This window comes from Cuculus canorus, chromosome Z (genome assembly GCF_017976375.1).
Source record: "Cuculus canorus isolate bCucCan1 chromosome Z, bCucCan1.pri, whole genome shotgun sequence".
Classification (NCBI taxonomy): domain Eukaryota; kingdom Metazoa; phylum Chordata; class Aves; order Cuculiformes; family Cuculidae; genus Cuculus; species Cuculus canorus.
Genome location: NC_071441.1, coordinates 40,285,462 through 40,307,753, shown reverse-complemented (window position 1 = coordinate 40,307,753; position 22,292 = coordinate 40,285,462). Strand labels below are relative to the sequence as shown.

Sequence of the window (22,292 nt, the reverse complement as noted above, 5' to 3'; positions counted from 1 at the left end):
ACACTGTCCTAGTGGGAAAGGAGCCCTTGCAGGGTCCACTGAAACTACAGAGAGGAGAGAAACTGGAAGGAGTGTATTACGGGGGAGGTAGTCTCTCTCTTCCTAGAATACCTACCTTTAATGTTTATAACATACTTTGCCATCTGAGTCTTCATTATCTGAACTCCTTGTCCTCTCTTTACTGTAAAACTAAAGATGTGCACACAAATACATAGTAGAAAAAGAGTCCAGGGGAGAGAGTCTTGCAAATGTGTATTTTACAAGTGACTTCTCTCATGACAGACATCTGCTTCAATGGAGATTTTGGAAAGCATATTTATAGTGGGTCCTTTCCCTTGCCTGGCCCAGAGAGTATGAACACCTAGCAGTGCTCCTTCTTACTCCTTCCTCCAGGGCAAAAACCTCTCCCTTTTCTTTCTGCAAGTACTTCCTTGTGTGTCTGAGGAAAGATGAAGTGCTTCTTCACTTTCTATCCTTATTTTGTCACCACTTCAAAAGTAAGATTCTGTCTGCTTTTCTAATTTCAATTCTCGTGACTTTTGTAGCTACCAAAATAGAATCCTTGAAATCTCACTAAAAAGGGTTGAATCTTCTCTGTGTACACAGCTACAAAAACTGCAAAGCACTAGTTCTTAAAAAAGTCTAATCACCATTATGTTCAACACACAATGGAAAGCCTAATAGAGGACACAACCGTCATCTGGGCAAGCTTGTGAATGAATTCCAACAGGAGAACATGCAAGTCAATGAATTTGTATGTCATTTATGGTTTATGGGACCATACTCATGCAAAAGAGAAATGAAAAGAGAAATGACTGTGAGAATTCAAGTCACTGCTCATAAACAATGTATATGTATGTATGTATGTATAAAAGTATAGGAGAATCATGTTGAAATCTTGCAGCTGAGTATGCAACCCTGTCTCTGCTACTAACTCTCATCAAATAAGGAGCAGGCTCTGCCTCCTCAGTGAAAGATGACTTTGCATAACCTAACGTTAGAAGCATGTCCTCTATAATGGTTGGAAGATGTTTTATAGCAAAGATTTTACAGACAGAGCCTTCTTCTCTCCTACGTAGCTGTCTAGGGCTCTCTGTGTGTAGAACAGCGCCAGCAAGGTAACGAGTCCATTCTCAGTAACTAATTTGTTTTGCAGCTCTTATTATTCTCCTCATTCTTAAATTGCCACTCCAGATATTACATAGCTGAAAGGCTAATGATGGGTAGAAACTGTGGCAGAGACCCTTGGCATTCATGCCCCATTGCGGAAGAGGCAGAAAACAGCAGAAGGTTCTGTAACTTTTCTTAAAAACAGACAGTATGGTCTACGAAAGCAAAATCAATGCTCTCCCAAAACCAGAAAATTAAAACTAATAAAACACTCTTCAAAACTAGTATCCTTCTCCAGCCAGCAAAAACAGGGGCCAGGAAACTTCTATTCAAGCACAACAATTTTAATATATTTGTGACAAGGAAATATATCACCTGACTTCAGATTTTAGAGGTACCTTATTATGGTGACAGGGGCGATGTTGCTTTGTTTACTACAAAAGTAGTTATCTTATTTTGTAGACACATGGCATGGTAAACACCTCGAAATATGAGACTTTGTAAATAAGTTACAAAGGAAAGTCGTCAGAACTAATTGTTGTTAGCATTAGGTATTGCTAGCTTGAAGTAAAAGGCTTGTTTGTAAAAAAAGTTGTTTCCAGGCCTTGTAGGGCTGAATTACAAGGTTGGAGGGCTACAAATCCAAATAGTTCGTTGAACATGAACATAATGATGCACACATTGATGTTAAGATCTCCTGAGGCCAGAACACACTTCGGGAAACTCCTAGAAACTTGCAAGACAAGGCGCACAGTAGAAGAAGAAACTTAAGATGACCAGACCTTATTCCATAAATGAGAGAACAATATCAACATTAAAAAGTGCAAAAACAATAGAAGAGAATTCCATTACATACAACCTGACCTACAGCTGCTCACTTTCGCCTTTACTAAGTTTAAGGGAATATTAGCGGAAATTAATTATCTCTGCAGACCACAGGATTCTAAAATATTTTAGATAGGTTTTCTAATATAAGATATTTTATTTAGAAAAGCCACTAAAAAATCCAGTTTAACTCCTACATATAACAATTTCTGTTATCACATACACCCATACACCAGGTACAATCAGCTAACACAAGTACTGCTTCTGCTAATTTCACCGGGAAAAGCTGTTTGATGCTATATTACACAAGATGTTTCAAGATTCTCTCTATCTAACGTATTAAGATTATTTTTCTCTCATATACAGCAGGTATGGCTTCAAAAATAGGAATGTTGATTAGTTCTACCTAGAGAAACAGCACTAAACCAGTATGTTTCTTTCCAATAAAAATTAAATATAACAACACTGAGCTGTTCCCAGGACAAAAAGTAGATTAGATCACCTGTTATAGTGTTCTTGCTGTACAAACATAATGTGTGAACATACATCTAACATTATTTCATCTTTTACTAGCATATTTTTAGTATTTATTTACGCTTCTATTTATGCTATTCAGAAGTGGCCAGTTTTTCATGTATTGTTGACTATGCTGTACCCACACAAGCTCCATACCTCTCTGCTGTACAACCAAAGATTACACAGATAAGAACTCACATACACAGACAACTAGACTGGTAGTAGCTGATGGGTGATCATTCACATACGTGCTTGTAAGATGCAAGAAAGACTCTGCATTATAAAGTAAAGACATGGTTCATGCCAATTAATTGCCATTAATGCAATACTTGAGTGACAGACAAGTTACAAAAAGGGTAAGAGTTCTCCATATATAATTCAGATGCACAGGAATAACATTTCCTTAATTAAGAAAAAAATCTTAAAAGCTCTATGAGGGCATCTAAAAAGTGTGGTACTCTCTGTGAAATACAAAATTGAGGAAGATGGGTTTCAAAAAGAATGAATGAGTTCATGTCATCAGTTCTCTCTTTTCTAAAACACAGGACAAGGTAAATCAACCAACAGAATGACTGAAGCATGCTACTTTCACTTTGATTGCTCCAAAGGAAAAAAGTCAATGCCATCAGTAAAATAATTCATGAAACCTGAGTACACAAGGATCAAGTGACTTAGAGGAAGCTCTCATGACTTTGTCAAAACCACATTAATATTCTGTGACTCAGAGGTGTGATTTTGACCCTTTCTTCCTGCTTAAGTTAGACTTCTGAAATACTTAAAGTCTTGATAGTGCCTCGTGCTGGGACACCCAAAGACAATGATCTACCACCTGCAAAATAACTCCCAAGTGATCAGGACAGGCAATAATCTGTCTCACCAAATCAGATGATGAAAGAAGACAGCCACAAAATTCCTATAGTGATACCAAAAGAAATATATGTTCAACTGCACAGGGAAGAAGGATCATGGAAAGGACCATTCAGACGGACCTAACTTGGCCATCTGTGACAAAGATGAATTTTGCAATCACATATTTGGATACACTTAAAACACTTGTAGCTAGGTGACTTTTGAAGAACGTCTTTTAGGTTCTAAAGGTAGAATTGTTCTCTCCAAGCATATATTTGAAATTCAACTCCATGTGATAACCTTCTATGCACAATAGTAATTTTATTGTTGCATCTTTACACTACCATACCTATCCCTTCCTCCTGAGATCGAAGGGACATTAGTGCAAAACACGAGTCAGTGACATGGAATGTGAAAACCTGAAAAATCTGAAGTAGCATAAGCTAAGCATTGAGAGATCACTTGCAAAACCTAAGGCATGAAGACTTGAGATTAGTTTTCAATTTGATAAAATATGTATTGACTGGTGGCCAAGTCACCAGTAAGTCACTTAGATAACTGTAATTTAAAGCAGGAAAAAAGCACATTTAAGTAAGAATAACAATTCACATCTGAATACTTAAATTAGTAATTGGACACCTGTATACAGCCTCAAAATGCAGACTAAAGACTAGCCTCTTGAAGAATGAGATACCAGTAGTCTAATTCAGGATATGTTTGCCTGCCATTCTAATAAAAACCAAAATGTCATTGCTTGTTTGCAAATCCTCTTATGTAAGTGCCATCTGGTAAAGTACATCTTACAGTGACATCATAAGCATCCAGTATCTTTCTTCCCACAAACAGTGGTCATTTATGACCACATTTAGTGACCATGCACTTTCTTACATGTCTGCAAAACCACTGAGCAATCTGGGCTTTTCTGGAGGACAGCTTCACTTCAGCGTCATAGCCAGAGCAGATTCATAAACTGGAATTTCATAGGGGGAATAGCTAGGGCTTAGTTGTTTTTCAGTAGTTGATTGCCTCATGTTTATTTTCTATCTGAAAGGATTATCCTAAGGACAACATGACAGGCTGGCGCTGCTCAAAATCTCCTGCAGACTCTGCTACTACCATCTCTGATAGCTTTGTCCCCTAGCACCTATCAAGTAATTGGCAGAAAATCTCTCTCACCTTGCAGTTTCTCTTAGTTCACTTTCATAGCATCCAGGGTCTGCCAGCTCAGAGTTCATCTCTCCAGAAGTTTCAGGAAGCAGTATTCACTGAAGACACTGAGGCCACCATATTTTTGGCCATGTCTTTTGTTCATAACATATAAAGCCAATTTAAAATGAAGAACAAGTAATTTTTGCTCAGCTGAAGTAAGTTTTGCTCAGTTAAAAGACGCAGCTATGTACTATCCTGAGCCTGCCCAAGGTCTGCATCTCTGACAACATTATAGCCAGCTTTGCTAATAAGTTGCTTGGGCCTATCTACACAGCATGGTGCAGCAGCTGGAGTATCTGTCCACATACCTTGCAGAAATACAATTGCAGGTCCTGGAAGCTGCACTAGCCAACTCACACACCGCAGAGACATCTGGCCAAGGCAGGGCTGATGTGTGCTCTCAATCTCCAAGCTTTTTGGAAAGTAGTCCACAGTGTCGATCCCCACCGCAGGCACAGATGTTTAGAGAGGTGCCAAGACGGTTAGACATGTGTAGCATACCTAAAGTAGTTTCCCAGTTCTGTTGAGTCTGTTTCAGGGCTAGCTGCCTTCCCACTCCCACCCTGCTGCTCCTGCCCTTGCCCTGGCCCAGAATCATGTCCGACCCTTTCTGGTAAGCCACTTAAAGGCTGAGCCACTAAGTAGTGGGACACTGTACAGTTAGGGGGTTGTTGGTTGGTTTGGGTTTTTTTTTTTGCAGTTTTGGTTTGGTTATTTTTTTTAATTCCTCCCAGTTCGCTCTGGGGTGATTACTGCTGGTGCAAGGGAGAAGACAGAAATCCACAGAAGCGGATTGAGTGCATGTGGGGAAGCGAGCCAGCATTAGTGTCAGAGTGCTGTGAGATCAGTTCAAGCTGCAGTATGATAATATAGCCAAATTCACTGCAGGAAAATACTGTGAAAGAGCTAATGCTGTTAACTTAGCAGCTGGTGGTATTTAACTATGCATAACATATTCTAGAGGAAGCCCACCAGCAAATATTTCTATTAGACTGTAGTAACAACAATCTGTCTGACTAAAAGAAAATATGACTTTCAAGCTTATGTAATACAAACATTGAAAACAGCCCTCTCTGGTGAGCATATAAAAATGCTAAGTGAGCAGTTTCTAATATTAATTTTATTGCTTAGAGTTGTAAGTGTGGCACAGCAGTCTCACAGGCAGCAAGGCATTGTTACCCTGCACTGGTGGCAAATGCCTAGCAGGAACACAGTGCTTGGTACCTGGCTGCCAGAAAGTGAATTCTCAGACAGAAGTATTTCACAGCAGACATAAACAAGTAATTGTTAAAATTAACTACAAGTCATGCAGCTACTACTACTCATTATAATAAGCTAAGTACACAGACTATCTCATTCACCATATTCTTATTGCATACAGTGTTGAAACTCTGAAGAATGAACAAAACAAGATTCTATGATTCTATATGACTCCCATAAAATGAAATTAGGAAATACTCCCGTGAAAATGAACGTACTTGCTCAGCTGTTTTCTGTTTCCCATTACATGACCACAACAAAACAACAGCAAAGGTCATATTTCCCAGCTTCTGAAACAACTAGCTCACAATATCTCAAGAAAGAACCGCTGTTAGGTTTTGGTTGGTTGGCTTCCTCTTTTATAAAGAAGATTGCAGTTATCCTTATTTAAACTGGTTGATTTTCACACCAGTCTTCACAATGACTGCATCTCTATGTGTTGAACATAGTTTTTAAAATATACAAACACATGGAAACACAATAAAGAAATACATGGAAAACCTTATTCTATAAAATGCATTCAAACTGATCTTCTAATAACATAACCTTTTTTCAGCAGGATTAAATTAGCAAAGACTCTTTTCTAGGTGACCATCAAATAATGTCCCGTTTTGTCAATGGAATTAAATTAGCACAGAGCTTAGAACAGAAAGAAATAAATTTAAAAGTAAATGGAAGTAAGGGAAGAAAGGAAAGAAAAACAACATGCCTAGCACTCAACTGTCGGTTTTCACTGCTGAGTAGCTACAGTTACTATTTAGTAAAATGGTGTTACGTTGAATTATTTATTTCCAGTCATGTTCCCTTCAACCAAGCACCTGAGAAAAAGATTTTTGGAACAGAAAGTTTAACTTCTCTCACAATATATCTCACATGAAGCTTGTGAGCTGTTCCTTTAGCCAGTAATTATTTCCCAGTATGATATGTCCTAACGGAAATTATTACATTTTTTCCATACCTCGAGTCAGTAACACACCCTTTTCTACATACTTTTTAATAAATACTGGTAGTATTTGGCAGGGATCAGATATGTAACTCACCTTCATCTAAAGGGACCTCTTCCTCCTCACAAGGAGAAGGAAGGAGGGGCTGCAGAGGTTCCATGTTGATTATGAGTTGCTTGTTCAAGGAGGGAGAGCTGCGACTCTGAGTAATGCTGGTTCTAAAAGAACAGGGAAAACAGGGTCAGTTTATTCGCTAAGGAACACTTGCAGTTCAATAAGTCTCATGTCAGAATTGTTTTGCATAGATTATAATATGCCTTAAGCTATAATAGCAAGCTCTGCACACTGAGTGCTGCGTTCAGCTCAGCTGCACCCTCAGCAGATATAAACCTTTCAACATATGAACTGTAAGAGACAATTCTGTGCTGGTTTACTTCCCTCTATGCAGCCTGACTCCTTGACATGTCGTGCATGATTTCGGCACGTTGCTTCTCTCCACACTGCACAGCAGATGTGAGTATTTGGCTTCAAAGAAGGAGAAGGTAGAGAGGATACAAATAATTTTTCCTGATGTTGTTCGATTGCATTGGACTGGGTAAAGAATATAGGTTACAGTCTGAGCACTGCAGATTAAAGCAGGGACAACTGTATCCCTTCAGTTAACAGATACACAGTGCTGTTATTCTGATGCACTCCAGACAGTGCCTCTACACTATGCCTCCAGGTGCTCAGGCTGGTTTTCTTTCTTGTCTTGTTTGGCTCTAACAGACTTTCCTGGCAGCAGGTGTTGAACTTGCTCAGGAAAGTTTGAGGAATGTTGTTGATTCACTTCAATCATAAGACTCATTAGCCTAAAATCATATTAATGAGAAAATAAAATGCCTCTTCAGAACAGGCTATCTAGGACTTACATGGTACAGACCTGAAGCAAAGGCTCTGCAACAAATCTGAACCATTACATTATAAAATATTTACTTTTGACAAAAGCAAAGATGAAAGAGATTATTCTACTTGACTTCAAATAATATACTAAGTACAGTGCTGAAGTTTCACAAAATGCATTCCAAGTTTGCACAAAGATTAACTTGCAATTCCACATAGATTAAAAGAACTGAACAAAGCACCAACAGCAACTGAAGAGACTATGTGTTGCTGAGGGTGTAGGTTAACTCAGGACACAGATATCCTACATTAAATTACATTAATATTCTGTGGAGATAAAAAGGCCTGCTTTCTTACTCTATTGCCCTGATTCCTTGCTCTTTAACGTATGCCCAAAGCTACTTATATCCTCGCTTGCATTCTGTATGCAGTCTGTATTAACCACTTAGTTTAACTTGGCACTGCATTAATGCTGCATGACTATGCACTCCAACAGATTTTCAGCGTGTAGTGCTTTAAGTGTCATATCTAAACACAAAGATATTGAACAGTATCCTCCTCACAACTGTATGTTTCTTTCTCAATGCAGCCATGGTACCACTGAATTGACTTTGAGGGAGAGGGCCCAGAGGGAGAAAACATATATGTATATGCATATATGTATATTTTTATTAACCTTTAATCATACAACTTCTTCTAAATGTTTTGCATCTGAAAACATACCATTTCGTGTCCCCAGATCCTCTTTCACACAATAACTTGTTTCTTTTTGGAGTTGAAAAGTTTCTGTGCTTTTTGCCTACGTGTGCTATTAGAAGGACGAGCTATCTACCTCTGTATCCCATTTCAAAACCTGCATTATAAAACCACTTGATATCATTAGATTTTTTTTCTCAGTCTTTCTAAAAATCTGAAGCATTTTAAGAAGGTTAATAATAAAAAATATACAATACTACTTATGGGTGCTAAATCTGTATGACATTGCTCTACAAACTTATATCCCTCTGATCTGTTTCTTCATGTACACTAAGAGTTCTAAGTACTTTAAATACTGTAAGCAAAGAAAAGTAAAATATAAGATAAAATAATTTTATGTGAAAATCTTCTCCTAGGCAATGGAAGAAACTCATGCTATGGAATAGAGTTAATAAGGTATTTCCTTATGTGAATAACTATTTTCATTTAAAATGCATTTATGTGCTCAAGTAACTTATCCTGCCTCAAAAAGGACCTATATCCTGCCTTTGATGTTCTCAGATAACATGTTCTAGACCATAACTTACTCCATTTGTAAATATAATCTGCAAAAGCATGTACAAAAACATGGCCTCAGTATTGATTACCCAGTAGGTCTGGACAATATATTTACAAGTATTTATTGCCAATATTTTCTTCTCTTCCGAAGGACTTTAATTAGGTACTTACCAGTTTTTGCTGTCACTACAATGAATGATAATGACTAGAAAGTGTTAGTTTGCTTGCATAGTCAAGCTGCTTATTTCTAACAAGCCAAATCTTCTGTCTTTGAAGAAAAGATTCTCTGATCTTTTTTGTCTTTACTGGATGAATGTCTTCCTTCTTAATTTGACTGTGTTATGGAAATACCTGTTAAGTATACCTTTAAATATACACATATACATACACAAAATAGAATCTTTCAAAACCAGGCAAGAACTAGGAATGAAATGAGAATGTATTTTTCTGTCAGGAACGTGTAATAGTAGTCTATATCATAACACAGAAAATAATATAACTACTTATCAAACTGATAGATTAAACCTAGCTTAAAAGTAGCATAGAAAAAGTTTCCCTTGTGTAGAAGACAATATGTTCTTGTCAGAATTCTGTAACAGTGGTGACACATATTTCCCAAGGCTTGTATATCTCATTGTGGAAGCTCAGAATGGCAGACATGACATCTCAGAGTAAAGGAAAGATAATTTCTCTGTAGAGAACAATAATCCTCCTCAGTCCTTAAACTTTAATATCGAATGTCAGGACATACCTGTGAACTTCTGGAGGTTCCCTCTGGATTTTAGAGCTTGCCTCCACAACTTCTTTGGCTACTTTCCCGCTGCATTAAAACATGAAATAAATATTCAAAATACCAAGATGAGCTCATTACACGCCAAGCACTATACAAACATGAATAATTAAATTACATTCAAAAGAAGAAAAGGAAAAGGCAAAAAAAAAAAAAAAATCCCATGTAGTGGATATATAATGCCCTAGGTTAAAAATCCTGCTGACCACTTGCCTGCAATACTACTGAAGAAAAAGCAATCTCTAGTTGTAGAACACTAGGAGGGAGACTGGACGATCCTACTAATGCACCTTTGGTCCAGAGTGGTCCAGTTATAGGAGCCATACAACCTATACACAAGCCACATGTCCTTGTTCTTACAGAAACTACACCAAAAGTGGAGCCCCGTTCTGGTGAAACTGCTCTTTGACAGAGGACTGCATGAATCCTCCAGTTTGTTTTGTAAGTGACACTGAGACAACAGCAAATCTTTCAAATTCTGACCTAGATTAAGTTCTGAACAGGTCCTCAAGAAGGAAAAGCCCTCAGTTTGCCATAAGTAATTGCCGTTACTTTCTCTTACTTTCTGGAATGGTTTACCGTGAAAAACAAACCACAAACACCCACCTATATCGAAATCTACTGCCTTTAAAAAATATCTTGCTGCTGGACATGGTCTTGATCTGACTGGATTTTGCATACCTTGAAGAGAAAGAACAGAGACTGACATTTCCGACACAGAAGGAACCTGGTAACTGAAAATGAACAATACCAGCTACAAGCTTGGTTATTTTTATATAATAAAGTAATATTCAATAATTGAGCTTTCCAAATTTTTTTTAATGCCTTTATACAAATTATAATATAAAGCATACATAAAATAATTCAGAAATCACAGAGTGACTTAACATAAACCAAGTAATTACCTGGACTGGAAAGCAAGAATATTAAATGCCAACATTTACTGCACATCTAGGAACTTTCATTCACAGGATGAAAGGAAGACTATGGTACACCAAAGGCCCCTACGACAAGTTTGCCCTACCGCTACCTTGTATGTGGGAAGATATGACTATTTCCACTTTCCCACTAGTAAAGCAACAAAATAATAAAGAAGTGCTAAAACTTTGTTTCCAAAAGTAGCTGCATTTTCAATGTTTTTATGCAGTCCACTTCTTAGTAGCCCACATCACATCTTACTGCTTCTCTCTCATCATGAAGTATACAGCAACCTTTTAGCATAGTCTTTTACCACTAAGTTCATGGAGGTTTATCTCAGACATGCCACCTCCTTGATGTTCCCTGCCTTCAAAATGGCAAACTTATTTCCTATTGAGTCTCTCATTCCCAGACCCTAGTAGACCATCTCCTGTGATTAATATCTACTTACAAATAATAGCAACAGTCAACCCCGAGCCTGGGTTGAAACAGGACTAAAGCTCTGTTTTTCAAGACATGCCAAGAGATGATGACCTTATCTTAAAATCAAAGTCTCAAATTCTCCTAAGCAGAAGAGAGGACCAAATCTAATTTTGGGAAAGTGTCATTATCATGAATTACTTAAACAACCTGGCTATGTCTGTTCTAATCTAAGCAGAATATTTTGTTGGTATCACGCAGAACATAAACAGACAGGATTTATCTAATGCTGTTAAGTAGCTAACGGTCAACACCGTACAGCTCACTATACAGCTCAGTTTCTCTGAAATGTAAGAAAATTTTTGCTGTTTCCAAACTATTATCCTAAGCCTTTATTTACAGGATGCTTTGGCTTCGGTTTCTTATTTGGAGGAGTGTTGTTATTTTTATGCGCTCCACATACTATTTTCCAGTCTATTAGGCAGGCTTCATTGAATATCACTATCAATCTTCATTTTACTAAAGCAGTCTTCTTTTAAGACTGATCAAAGTTGAAACAGGCAAGCATTATTTTAAGCAACCATGCTAAAGAAATAACCCCACAGTAGTGTCCTGAAGGACATAGAGAAGTCAGGAATGAAGGAGTGATATTAAGCCTGGGAAGAAATAGAGAGGGGTGGTTTTAATTTCGTCCTTATTGCCATTTTGGAGTAAGCAAGAAAGTGAGAAACAAGTTAAATTAACCTTCCCCAAGTCAAGTCTGTTTAGCTCCTGACAGTAATTGGTAAGTAAGCTTCCAGTCTTTATCCCAACCTATGAGGTTTTTAAATCTTAATTTCTCCTCTTGACCTGTTGAAGAGAGGGAGTGAGAGTGCATCCGGGTGGGCATTTGGCACCTAGTCAAGAGCAAAACCATCACAATTGTATATTTGTGACAGTTAATATTACAACTATTAAACAATAAATGCAGAGAGATTATATTTCTATGAGTCAGACGTCTTTACTTCAGGCACTAATTTCTTTCATTTAGGTAAGAATTGTTCTCTGTATTTATTTATAGTAACATAAAATAAAACCATTTGAACATCATGCACTATTTTGTTACTTACATGTACTGCCAGTGGAAAATGCTTCCTGCTAATCTTTTTATTAATTCAGTTCCAAACACAGTAGATGTTAAAATAGAGAATTAATAACTATTTTGTGTCAGCTCATATTTCTTGTTTCTTCATTGTATATATCAATGTAATAGATTGTAACAATATATTGCTGTATCAGTGTTGAAACAAAAGAAAGAATCTTCTCTAAAATAAAGCATGCCATTTACATACATGTCAGAAGTCATGTTCTTCCTAGTTAGTTATTATTTACCCTTAGAGCAGCTCCCTGGTGTTGTTATGCTCTAACACAGAAACAATAGTTTTAATAAAATATGCAAGATGCTGTAAGTAGAGACTAAGTAGCAAGAATAAAAGATACCTGCCTAAACGGAGGTGTCAATAAGTTTGCAGGGCAGAAAGAATATGCAAGAGCTTTTTAAGGAGGAATTATTTTCAGGTTCTCTTTTAGGGAACAGGAAGGAAGATACTTCTCTTTTCTTGTTGATTTACAGGCATTTTTTTTAAACAAGATGGCTGGCATCTTTCAAAATGTATCTAAGACTTTTTTTGAAAAAAAACATTTCAGAGATTTTTTTTTTCATACAACTCTTACTAAACCTTGGATCTCAAGTTGGAGAACACTACCCACCCACAGAAAAAAACCCAGAGAATCAAGCATAACAGATTGTTTCATTCATTCTCAAGGTGTTCCAACAGCAGGGCTAAGACTAATGACTATATTCCCAGTTACACGTGCAATTCTGTGTCCATCCAATGTTACACTACAGAGTGGCAAAAAAAAATGTGCTGGAAAAAAGTGTAATTATTCATTGGCAAAACCCTCTTGTCTCATTCAACTTTTAAATAATTCATAATACTGGCTTGGAATGAAATAATATACCCCATTAACATCCATGTTTTCTGTTTGTATTCTGAACTCTGTTAGTGAAATGGAACATTTCGCATTGAACAATCTTCTACTTACATACACTTTTTTTTTTTTTTTACTTTTAGTATGGATATTGACTTCACATTTACATACTTGTAAAAAGCCTGGTTCTCCACCCCACATTTCCAAAGGTGCTTGCAGGCTGCTGGTGTAGAGGTATGGAATGACAGCATAGCCTTTTTCTAGGTGCATGGAAAAGAAAGCAAATAAAAGTAATGAAAATGTTGAATTCTCTAAGACTGAAGTAGCTGTACTATCAACCAGATACACTAAAGATCACGTTTGCTGGTGTAGCCTCAATCTATGGTTTATCCACAGATTTAAAACCATACAACATAGCTGATTTTTAAAACACCCAGGCAACTGTTGCAGGAATGAAGAAGGATCCTTGGAGGGGGCAAAGAAAAGCATACATACAAGTGGCTTGTAGAATAAATCCGTACCAATTGTATTCAGACAAAAATCAAAGGAGTGAAGTCTCTGTGTTCCATATTCTACACTGCACAGTTGCTGTACTACTTATCATCCACTTCTCGTTGTTCCCTACCGTCAAATCCTACCGTCAAATCACATTTGCAATCACACAAACAATCCCTGATACCTCTGTCATTATGTCCTTCCTCTGTTTTCTATTCCTCGCCTAGCCATATCCAAAGCCAACATCTTGGGCTAAATCACACTGCCCTAGCAGAGGAACTGATTACAGCATGCTGTAGTCAAAAATCTCTACGATTTCAATGGCAAGAGCCCACTGACAGGACTCCTAACAATCTAAGACAGACTCCAGTTTGTTTAGCTAACCAACATTTGAAGAGGTGATGGCAACTAGTCAAAAATACCTCACATTGATCCAGGTATCAAATACCCACTTGAATTTTCAGTCATATCTAGTTGTTACTCGTGCTTTGTAGGCAGGCTGATACAGCATTAGGGCTTTAAAATCCACTAAAATTCGACTACAGAGACAACCAAAACCATGAGCAATCAACAGAATACTGCATGTACATTAAGTGAGAAATGTCTCCAGCCTTTGCAAAATAGACATTCTTTAGACAACAGCAATATTCACACTCACATATAGTCTATATTTTAGAATATTAAGTACAATTTCTGGTTGTTCAGAATTTTGTTTAGTTTAAAAATTATGTTATGTTTTAATTGGCTCTAAATCTAATATAGAAGTTCTGTAAAAATACTAAACTTCACCTCTTTCTGAGCTCCAAACACGTAAAAAGTCTTCCCTTCAAATTTCAGTTTATAGACATCACACCTAGAAAGAGAAAAATCATTTAAGTATAGAAAAAACATCTGCAGAGAAGAAATTTGCATGCTGATTCCCAAAGTCAAGCAGGCTGTCAAATGACAGAGCCTCAACAGAAATCTTACAGCTTCTGGCATAAAAATCTATTAATATTCTTATTTTCTCTAGGGTAGAGGATGTAAGCCTAAAATATTTCTTTTACAGTCCTTCACCTTTACACCCTCAAAGAACTAACTTTTGCTGCTGGAAAACGAAGTAGGCAGAAGCCTATGTTTACATTTTATGGATTACAAATTTTTTAATTCCTCTTATATCTTAAAGTTTTGGAACATCTAATGTAATTGCATCGAGGAAAAGATGATAGTCTTAGCCTGCATATGTTGCATAAGAAGGCATACACCTTTCTAGATTCAGGCACTTTTTATCAGCACCATCTTATCTCTATCCTCCTTTATTTGTGTTTTCCTATCACACCTCGCAGTAACTGACTACTTACAGATAGAACGCAACAAGAAGAAAAAGAAATTTTTTGACAGTATTTATTACTGGGGCCTTGTGAGTTTCAAATCTAAGTAAAATTTAATTTAACCAATGCTGAAAGCACAATCTACATATGGAAAAGCTGTGCACCATATTAAGGCAATACAATGCCTTTGCTTAAATTGTAATGGAAATTTTGTTACTGTAGTTTTTCGTAAACTTCTCTAAAAATTTTAGATTTCCATTGAAAAGGAAATGTGAATGCAGTGGAGTGCAAATTTCTGCGAATACCAGTTAAAGCTACTAGCACTCACTTCTAGACCTCAGAAATAAAAGCAACAGTACATGACATTCAGATAAATCTTACCAGATCGGCCTTCTGACAGCCAACATAACACTGAGACAGTTTAATGATTTTCTTCTACCACCATTTCATTTATTATCTGATTTACATGCCAATGGATTAAATGAATACATAGATTTCCAAAAGCACACATTATCCTTAAGTAACCTTAAGTTATGCTTAAGTAAAATCTAAGTGCTGCAAAACTCATTTCCCACAGTATAGTGGATACACACTTGGCAAGTGCTGTGGTCTTCTCCCTGTGCCATGGACTGACATTACAGTTACACTGTCTTTATGCCAAAAGCACAAACCGCCAAAGCACTGTGACTAGGGCTACTTGAAATTAACCCTAGAGAAACTACAGTACAAATCCAGGATCACAAACGCATGGTATTTGACAGACATAACTCAGAACTCCACCAGGAACTGAATCAGACAAGCAGGACTATACCGACGTTACACCCCTGAGAATTTCAGGTTAGTCAGCTATTAGGGAGTTTTCTCTACACAAAAAAACATGTCACCATTTCTTCACCTCCTGCTCATCTTCTTTCCACAAGACAGGCTGAGAGCAGTGAGGTTGTGCAGCCACATCTAAGTAGCTGATGCTGGCATCCGTTTAGCAGCAGGGCTAAAATGAGATTTTTCAACGTCTGAGCACGACTGCTCGTTCTGCATCACACTGCTGAGGGCATAGTCAACTGCTGTTACACCACCTGCAGGAAATCAGTTTTACCTCTCACTCAACTACGGCTGTAGCTGCCCAATTAAGGCAAATAAAAGTAATGAAAACGCTGAATCCTTAAAGACTGTAGTGGCTGTACCTGCTTTTAAATTGAGGCTAATTAAAAGAGGAAATAGCAACACTTCTAAGATTAAAATAAAAATGCAGGTAGACTCTTGTAAATTCTTCCAGACATATCTGCCAATAAGCCTCAGTCGTGATTTACAGGATAGTTAAAAAATTAACTTACTCAGTTCTAGCATTTGTGCGTTATGTTGACTAATACACCCTGTGGAATAATTTTCACTGGAAGAAGAATGAGACCAAATTATTATTATTCCACTTCTCACCTAAGATCTTTTTAAACAAACATGATTGGGCGATACAAGGAATATTCATGTGGTTCACCTTAAGACAACAAATGCGGGTAAAGGTAGTAGAAAGAAGGGAATGCATAGGAGAAAAGCGTCTTGCATATTAATCTACTCCACATGCTTACCACTTTAACAAATGAATTCTTTTATTCCCCTGGAAAACTACAAATCCTGCAGCTGTGAATCCTAAAAATGTAGTTGTCCCCGTTGAGTCCTTGAAAGAGAAAAAAGAAATTAATTTTCCCCTCATCCAATGAGGTGTTTTTTACCTATAGAATAGATTGTTACCCTACTGTAGATTACACCTATTTTGTTTTCCTTTTTGAAATAAATTTTGCCTTCAAATTGTACACTTCTCAAGAACAAAGACTACTCTTAGAAATAGAGGCTTTATTTATTTCTAGGCATTTAACTGAGTAACAGCATCCTCTTTGTTTCTGTCTACCTGTAGATGATGATACAGGGAATTCTTGGGTACACTTGCGAATTTTGTTGGAAATATACTTCTGTGTATGTCCTATTGTTAATGTGCTGACTAACTACAAAACAGGGATTCATATCTGCTTCAACACTGACACTTTTTAAGACTTCAGAATATGTTGTTCCTCTACAAGATGTTGTGTTGGAAGTACTGCTGACAGACAGCATTTACTACGATAAGCAAGTACACTCGAGTATAAGCTAGAACATATGGTGATACTTGCCTTTCAAACATGAAAGATAATTTTTATTTTCTTTAATTCCAAAACACAAGTTCTGGCTTAAAGGTTTTTAGCAATGATTCAGGTGTAGTTCTTATTAACTGGATTTCCTATCTATCCCAAGTCCCAGACAATCACCTTGCTAAAGTTAGTCACCTTTATTCTGCCATATGTTCCACAAATGAAATAAAGGGGAACAGAAACAGTGATGCTTCTGGAGTAGCAGCTACAGTACTGAAAGAAGTATGCTGTAAAGAGCCAGGGGAGCACCTTTCTTCACAGTTTACTTCCAGAAGGCTGAAAAATTTTCCAGAAGCATGGGTGGTGAACCCTTGCGTGCCCCTATACTGTAGGCCCCACTGCACAAGAAAGGAAATTCCGAGAGAGTTTTGACTCTGTCCTAAGTGCAAACATAAGTCTCTGGTACACCCCTTTGAAAATCTACAGTATAGTTTTGAACTGAAGTTTCCCAAGTTGCTGACTTGAATGAGCTCCTAACGAGAACATGCATTTTACACAGGAGAACCATTCCTGCAAAGTATATGTGAAATCTGACGTAGCTAACTCAGCAGGACTGCTGTTCCGCCCAATGAGACAGTATACAAGCCAAAGTAAAAGCAGCAGTTAAAATTACGAAGCAAGACTAAAAGCAAACAGTGCAGATTATGCAGATAAAACCAAGTAAATGAAAAAGCATGTGTAAGGGATAATAAGAATCCCTAACTAAAATCACCTTCTTATAGAGAACCACAAAACAGCGAAGTAGAGGAATATGCATATGCATATCCAGTTCACCCCTCTGCACATCTGGTTTGTAGTTCTTACTGAGTTTTCCATATTCTGATGATGTTTGAAAAACTAAGCTGTCAAGGAATGTTTGTTGCATCTTCTGTACAGAATAATGCCGAATCCTGGAAATCTTGGCAAACACAAAATGTTCCACGCCTGGAGTATTTAAAGAAACCTTTGCACTAAAAGCAAAGAAATTATTAAGTATAGTCAACATTTTTTTTTGTCATGACACTGTACTACATTCTCTTACGAAGTTTTGTTTTCTCTGGAGAGACTTTTCCTTTGACCGATGTAGAAATGTCAACTAGTCAATGTTCTTCCAAGACTTAAGTGCAGTATGCAGTTCCAGGGCAAGTTCTCTTATAAATTACTCCTATTTGTGCTTGGATAAAGAAGCAGAGCTAAAGCAATTCAATTATGGCATTTTACTAAATGTTAGTAAAAATATCATTTAATTAAATATTAGCAAAAAATATCCCCGTTACCTTACAAGGATGAGGATCCACACCATAAGTTTCCAAAGAATATGCTTTCAGGAGCAAGTTAAATTCAGCAACAGCTGGGCTCTGACCTCTGAAATTACAAAACAAACATTAGTTTGACAGAAAAAAGAAAATAGGAGAAAAAGCTTTTAACTGAAGAGTTTAAATGCCTAAAAAAGGAGGAAAGAAAAGCTTTTACTCAGCGAACTATTTCAACCATGTTCTGTTCATAATATGAAGATAGAAAACTTTTTACATGTTTTCTCCTGCTGGATTGTACAGTGCCTGATGTTATCAAGGAATTCTGATCAGTTTCTTTCAATTTTGAGGTAACAGTATGTCATACAGTTAACCAGACTTATCCAATATCCTGTAAGTCTTTGTTGTTTCTTGTTACACATGGATATCAGCTGGAATAGGAAATAAACATCAGCATCCTTTTTTTCCACAAAGTCTTGCTCCCTAACTCATTTAAAAGGATTGTGCAGATTAACAAACATTCCTTCCAGCACAGGGTATAAACACAGCAATCATATTACACTGTCTACTCAGATGCATGCCTAATTATAGCAGTGCCTGTTACCACCATGATAGTTCAGAATCTGTCAGCCTTTCCATTATGTCCCTATTTTTAGTGTATCTATAATCAATCATGAATATACACTAAAGCCTGAAACATGGTATGTAAGACTTGAGTCCTAGAGTAAGTTTTGTTATTTGATTTCTGCTCTTCTAACTCCTGCTGTTCCAATAAGCTCTAGCACAGATTTACAATGCCTGTTTGTCAGTGAACTGTTCTCGGTATTTTTTTATTTATGAATTTGCATGAGTAGAGTACATGATTCTGATAGGTAATATGGTTTTGTGACAATGAGTGGTGCTTAGGCCCTCTAGAATGCCAGGCCTCATAAACACTATCCAAAAACTGAGCCACAGACAACTCTTCAAGGAACACAGCAATAGTCATGGTATGTCTTACCCCTGCATGTAGGGGTCCACTTCCATGCTGTGACCAATGACACTCGGGAACTGACATTTAAAAACTGCTCTATGCACTGGTGCAGAGTAATCTCCCTGTAAGTCTGTTATTCCTTAGTAGCTACAAAGCAACAAGCATTGACTTACGAGATTCAGTATGCAACCCAAAGTTCAGTTTAACCAATGTCTAGCTTGCTTTCCAAAAGGGAAAAAAATTATAAGTAGCAATAATTATTAAAGAGTTGCATTAAAAAACTAATTAGCATGCTCTCCTCATCTATAGTCTCTGAAACTAGGTATGCTGTCTTTGTGCACATCAAGTGGAATAAGCTGTGATACTTGAAAAAAACAGCAGAAGATGGGGACATGTTTGATCTGATCGAATTACAGGCTAATCAAATGGCTACTGTGCAAAGCCTTAAAAGAATACCACAAAGCAGAAGAGTCAAAGGCAGTATCAAATTAAAAAATCCTCTGTCATCCCTTATCAAGGGATTAATAGTCAAACCTTGATAATATGCTTTTCATCTGTAACTTAGCAATGAAATTTTCCTTACTAAACAAAAATGTAATTATAGCAAATCCTATTTGCTATAATTTTCCTAACATTTTTTTATCAGTCACTGATTTAACATTAGATATGCCTTTGCCTGGCTTTGTTAAAAAGCCTTTAAGTTTCTACATGCAACCTTACACAAAAACATACAGAGTTTCCTCACTTATGCAAGTGTTTCAAGTACTCCCTGTTTTAATTGAAAAACAGGGAATATTCAGACAATACATCTTCACTGTTTTGTAACTGTTATCTCAGGAAAGTCAGGTTTCTCAGTCCATTCATTCCTTTTGACCTTAGGTGACTTGCCAATAGAATTTTAATGAAACCAAGACTTAAATAGAAGACTGAGAAGTCTGCAACACGCTCTTTTTTCCTTTAGGCTCATGAGAAGTATGCGCTAGAGGATCTACAATCTCTGTTTACTCCCCACAGGGCCTCCAACTCTGAAGCATTTCAAAGGCTTGGAAGCTCAACAGGGAATACTTCCATGGTGTGCCACAGCAATGATCTTGTTTTGCTGGTTGCCCATACAAATTCACCCTAGAATTTCCTCTCCTTCATACCTTTCCTTTGAGGTATATATTGGCTACATACTGAAGTAGCCAAACTTAGTGAAAGTAGATGAAGGGTTGAAATAACACAGGATTAAGCATTAATTCCTTTATACAATGCAGGCTATATAGCAAAAGTGGCAAAGAAAAAGCATTTTCAATGCCATTCTTGGTTTGTTGCTTCCTGAATGATCTCAGTGAAGTCACTACGTCTATCTTCTCTGATTCTCTTACTGACTTGCAAAGTGCTGTGAGATACTACTATTAACATATTACTACTTATATTAGAAGGCATAATTATTGTCCATCCTTTTGCCCAATCCCTACATTAAGTAAAGTTATTTGCTGTAGAATATAATAGTAATACTGCATTAGAGCATGCTCCTTGTAGGATTTATTTTACAGGTGATTGTGATTTCAATTGCTATATGATTATAGTCTTAAATGTCTTGAGTAGTTCTTAATTTTCCTCTAAACTAGGGAGATTTTGTTAGACAGCAGAGATGTTTTTAAATAAAGTCTGTCTGCTAGTAATTTTAGTCATGAAGAAGGTGCAAAGGAGGGCTCTGTGGTATTGAAACACAGATCTGCTACACTTACAAGTGTTTCAGCTGTATGAGAGACAATAGCAGAAGGGTGGTGATAATTTCAAAGAAAAACACTAAATGAAGGCATTGGTAAAAGAAATGGCCTTGTAGGTTGTGGGTCAGTTTGCCAGAATAGGGAAGCCAGGCACTGCACAACACCTAGGCAGCAGCACTACCCTACTCCCCTGAAGCCACGGGCAGGGGGGGTCAGCATTTAAATGAGCCTGCACATGAAGAGAGACCTTACCACCTGGAAAACAGCTGTACTGCTGAAATGTTGCTAGAACATACAAAACGTCAGAACACTCAAATATCAACTTGTACTGCAAAATTATTTTTTTTCTAAGATAGAATTCTAGGATGAAAAAACCCTGAATACTCAGTTTAAAACAATAATCTAACTCTTTTACTGAGTCTATTAAATGCCTATGGGTTTAATTTTACACCACGCACACCGTAATGCCATGTGCCACTTATGTAACTCCTACTAGAACATTTCAAACTAATTGTGTGCCTTCAGAGATCAGGCTGAGATAGTAACTCTGAATCTGTGTTTAAGTATTTGTATTTCAACTTTACTTCATAAATTGATGCAGTGATGCAGTCAGCTTTAAGCATATTCAACAGTGTACATTTACAGAGTAAATGCAGTTTCAATTTACCTATTATTAATTCAATATTTATTCCCATGATACAGAGACATCTACTGAACCACGTCTTTTAAATATTACAGTAGAATGATCGTTTTGGTCTAGACACACCTGGCCTATAAAGCCTTCTCCCTGTTAGATAACAGGTGGGGAGGTGGAGAGGGGCAGAGGAAATGGTCCTTACACCTGATGAAGAAATCCCTATATTGTAGAAATTCACAAAGATATCTGAATTCAGCAATTAACTAAATACGCAGAGCTGGAATCGAAACCTCACCATGAGACAAGCAACAACTAGTTTGATAGAGAGAACCACCATATTTGTGGATCATGATTATGATTACTCTTCCCAGGACGCTGAGGAGTTGAGGAGGTGAGGGGGAGTGGAGGAAGCACGGGCACATACACACACACACAAAATAAATCTTTCCTATAGCTAAAAAATGATCAATGTTGCTATAAAAACAGCTGTCTTTTTAAGTCCAAGCAGATTAGCCTTCCTACTGATTACTTCTTGGAATTCCGTTAAAAGAAAAATCACATTATTTTCAGGTTTTCACTGTATCAGATAAACCTTTGGGAAAAGGGGAGGGAAAAGACACCTGTTTTGTCTGTGAAGTTACTTCCTCTAGATGACTGCCACAACTGCATCTTCCATTACAATAATGCCCAGGTAAAGCTGCTCCTCACTGTAAAGCTTCTGGAAATACTCTCTGTGCTGCACAAACATTAATCTAACAAGAAAGCATCTCAGTCTTATGATTTTGCAGTAAGTACATCCAGA

The 22,292-nt window shown here is 37.2% G+C and overlaps 1 protein-coding gene across 12 annotated transcripts in view; it reads right to left on the bottom strand.

Annotated features, from left to right (window-relative positions):
* Positions 1 to 22,292, bottom strand: part of FRMD3 (FERM domain containing 3) — a 140,946-nt gene that overhangs the window by 11,837 nt on the left and 106,817 nt on the right. For all 12 annotated transcript variants that reach the window (XM_054055504.1, XM_054055497.1, XM_054055498.1 and 9 more), the window contains 7 exons: positions 18,190 to 18,277; positions 16,337 to 16,425; positions 14,233 to 14,296; positions 13,120 to 13,208; positions 10,246 to 10,320; positions 9,601 to 9,669; positions 6,810 to 6,931 (listed from right to left, as the gene is read on the bottom strand). In XM_054055504.1, the coding sequence (XP_053911479.1) occupies positions 6,810 to 6,931; positions 9,601 to 9,669; positions 10,246 to 10,320; positions 13,120 to 13,208; positions 14,233 to 14,296; positions 16,337 to 16,425; positions 18,190 to 18,277 (596 nt within the window). The remainder of the gene's footprint in view (positions 1 to 6,809; positions 6,932 to 9,600; positions 9,670 to 10,245; positions 10,321 to 13,119; positions 13,209 to 14,232; positions 14,297 to 16,336; positions 16,426 to 18,189; positions 18,278 to 22,292) is intronic.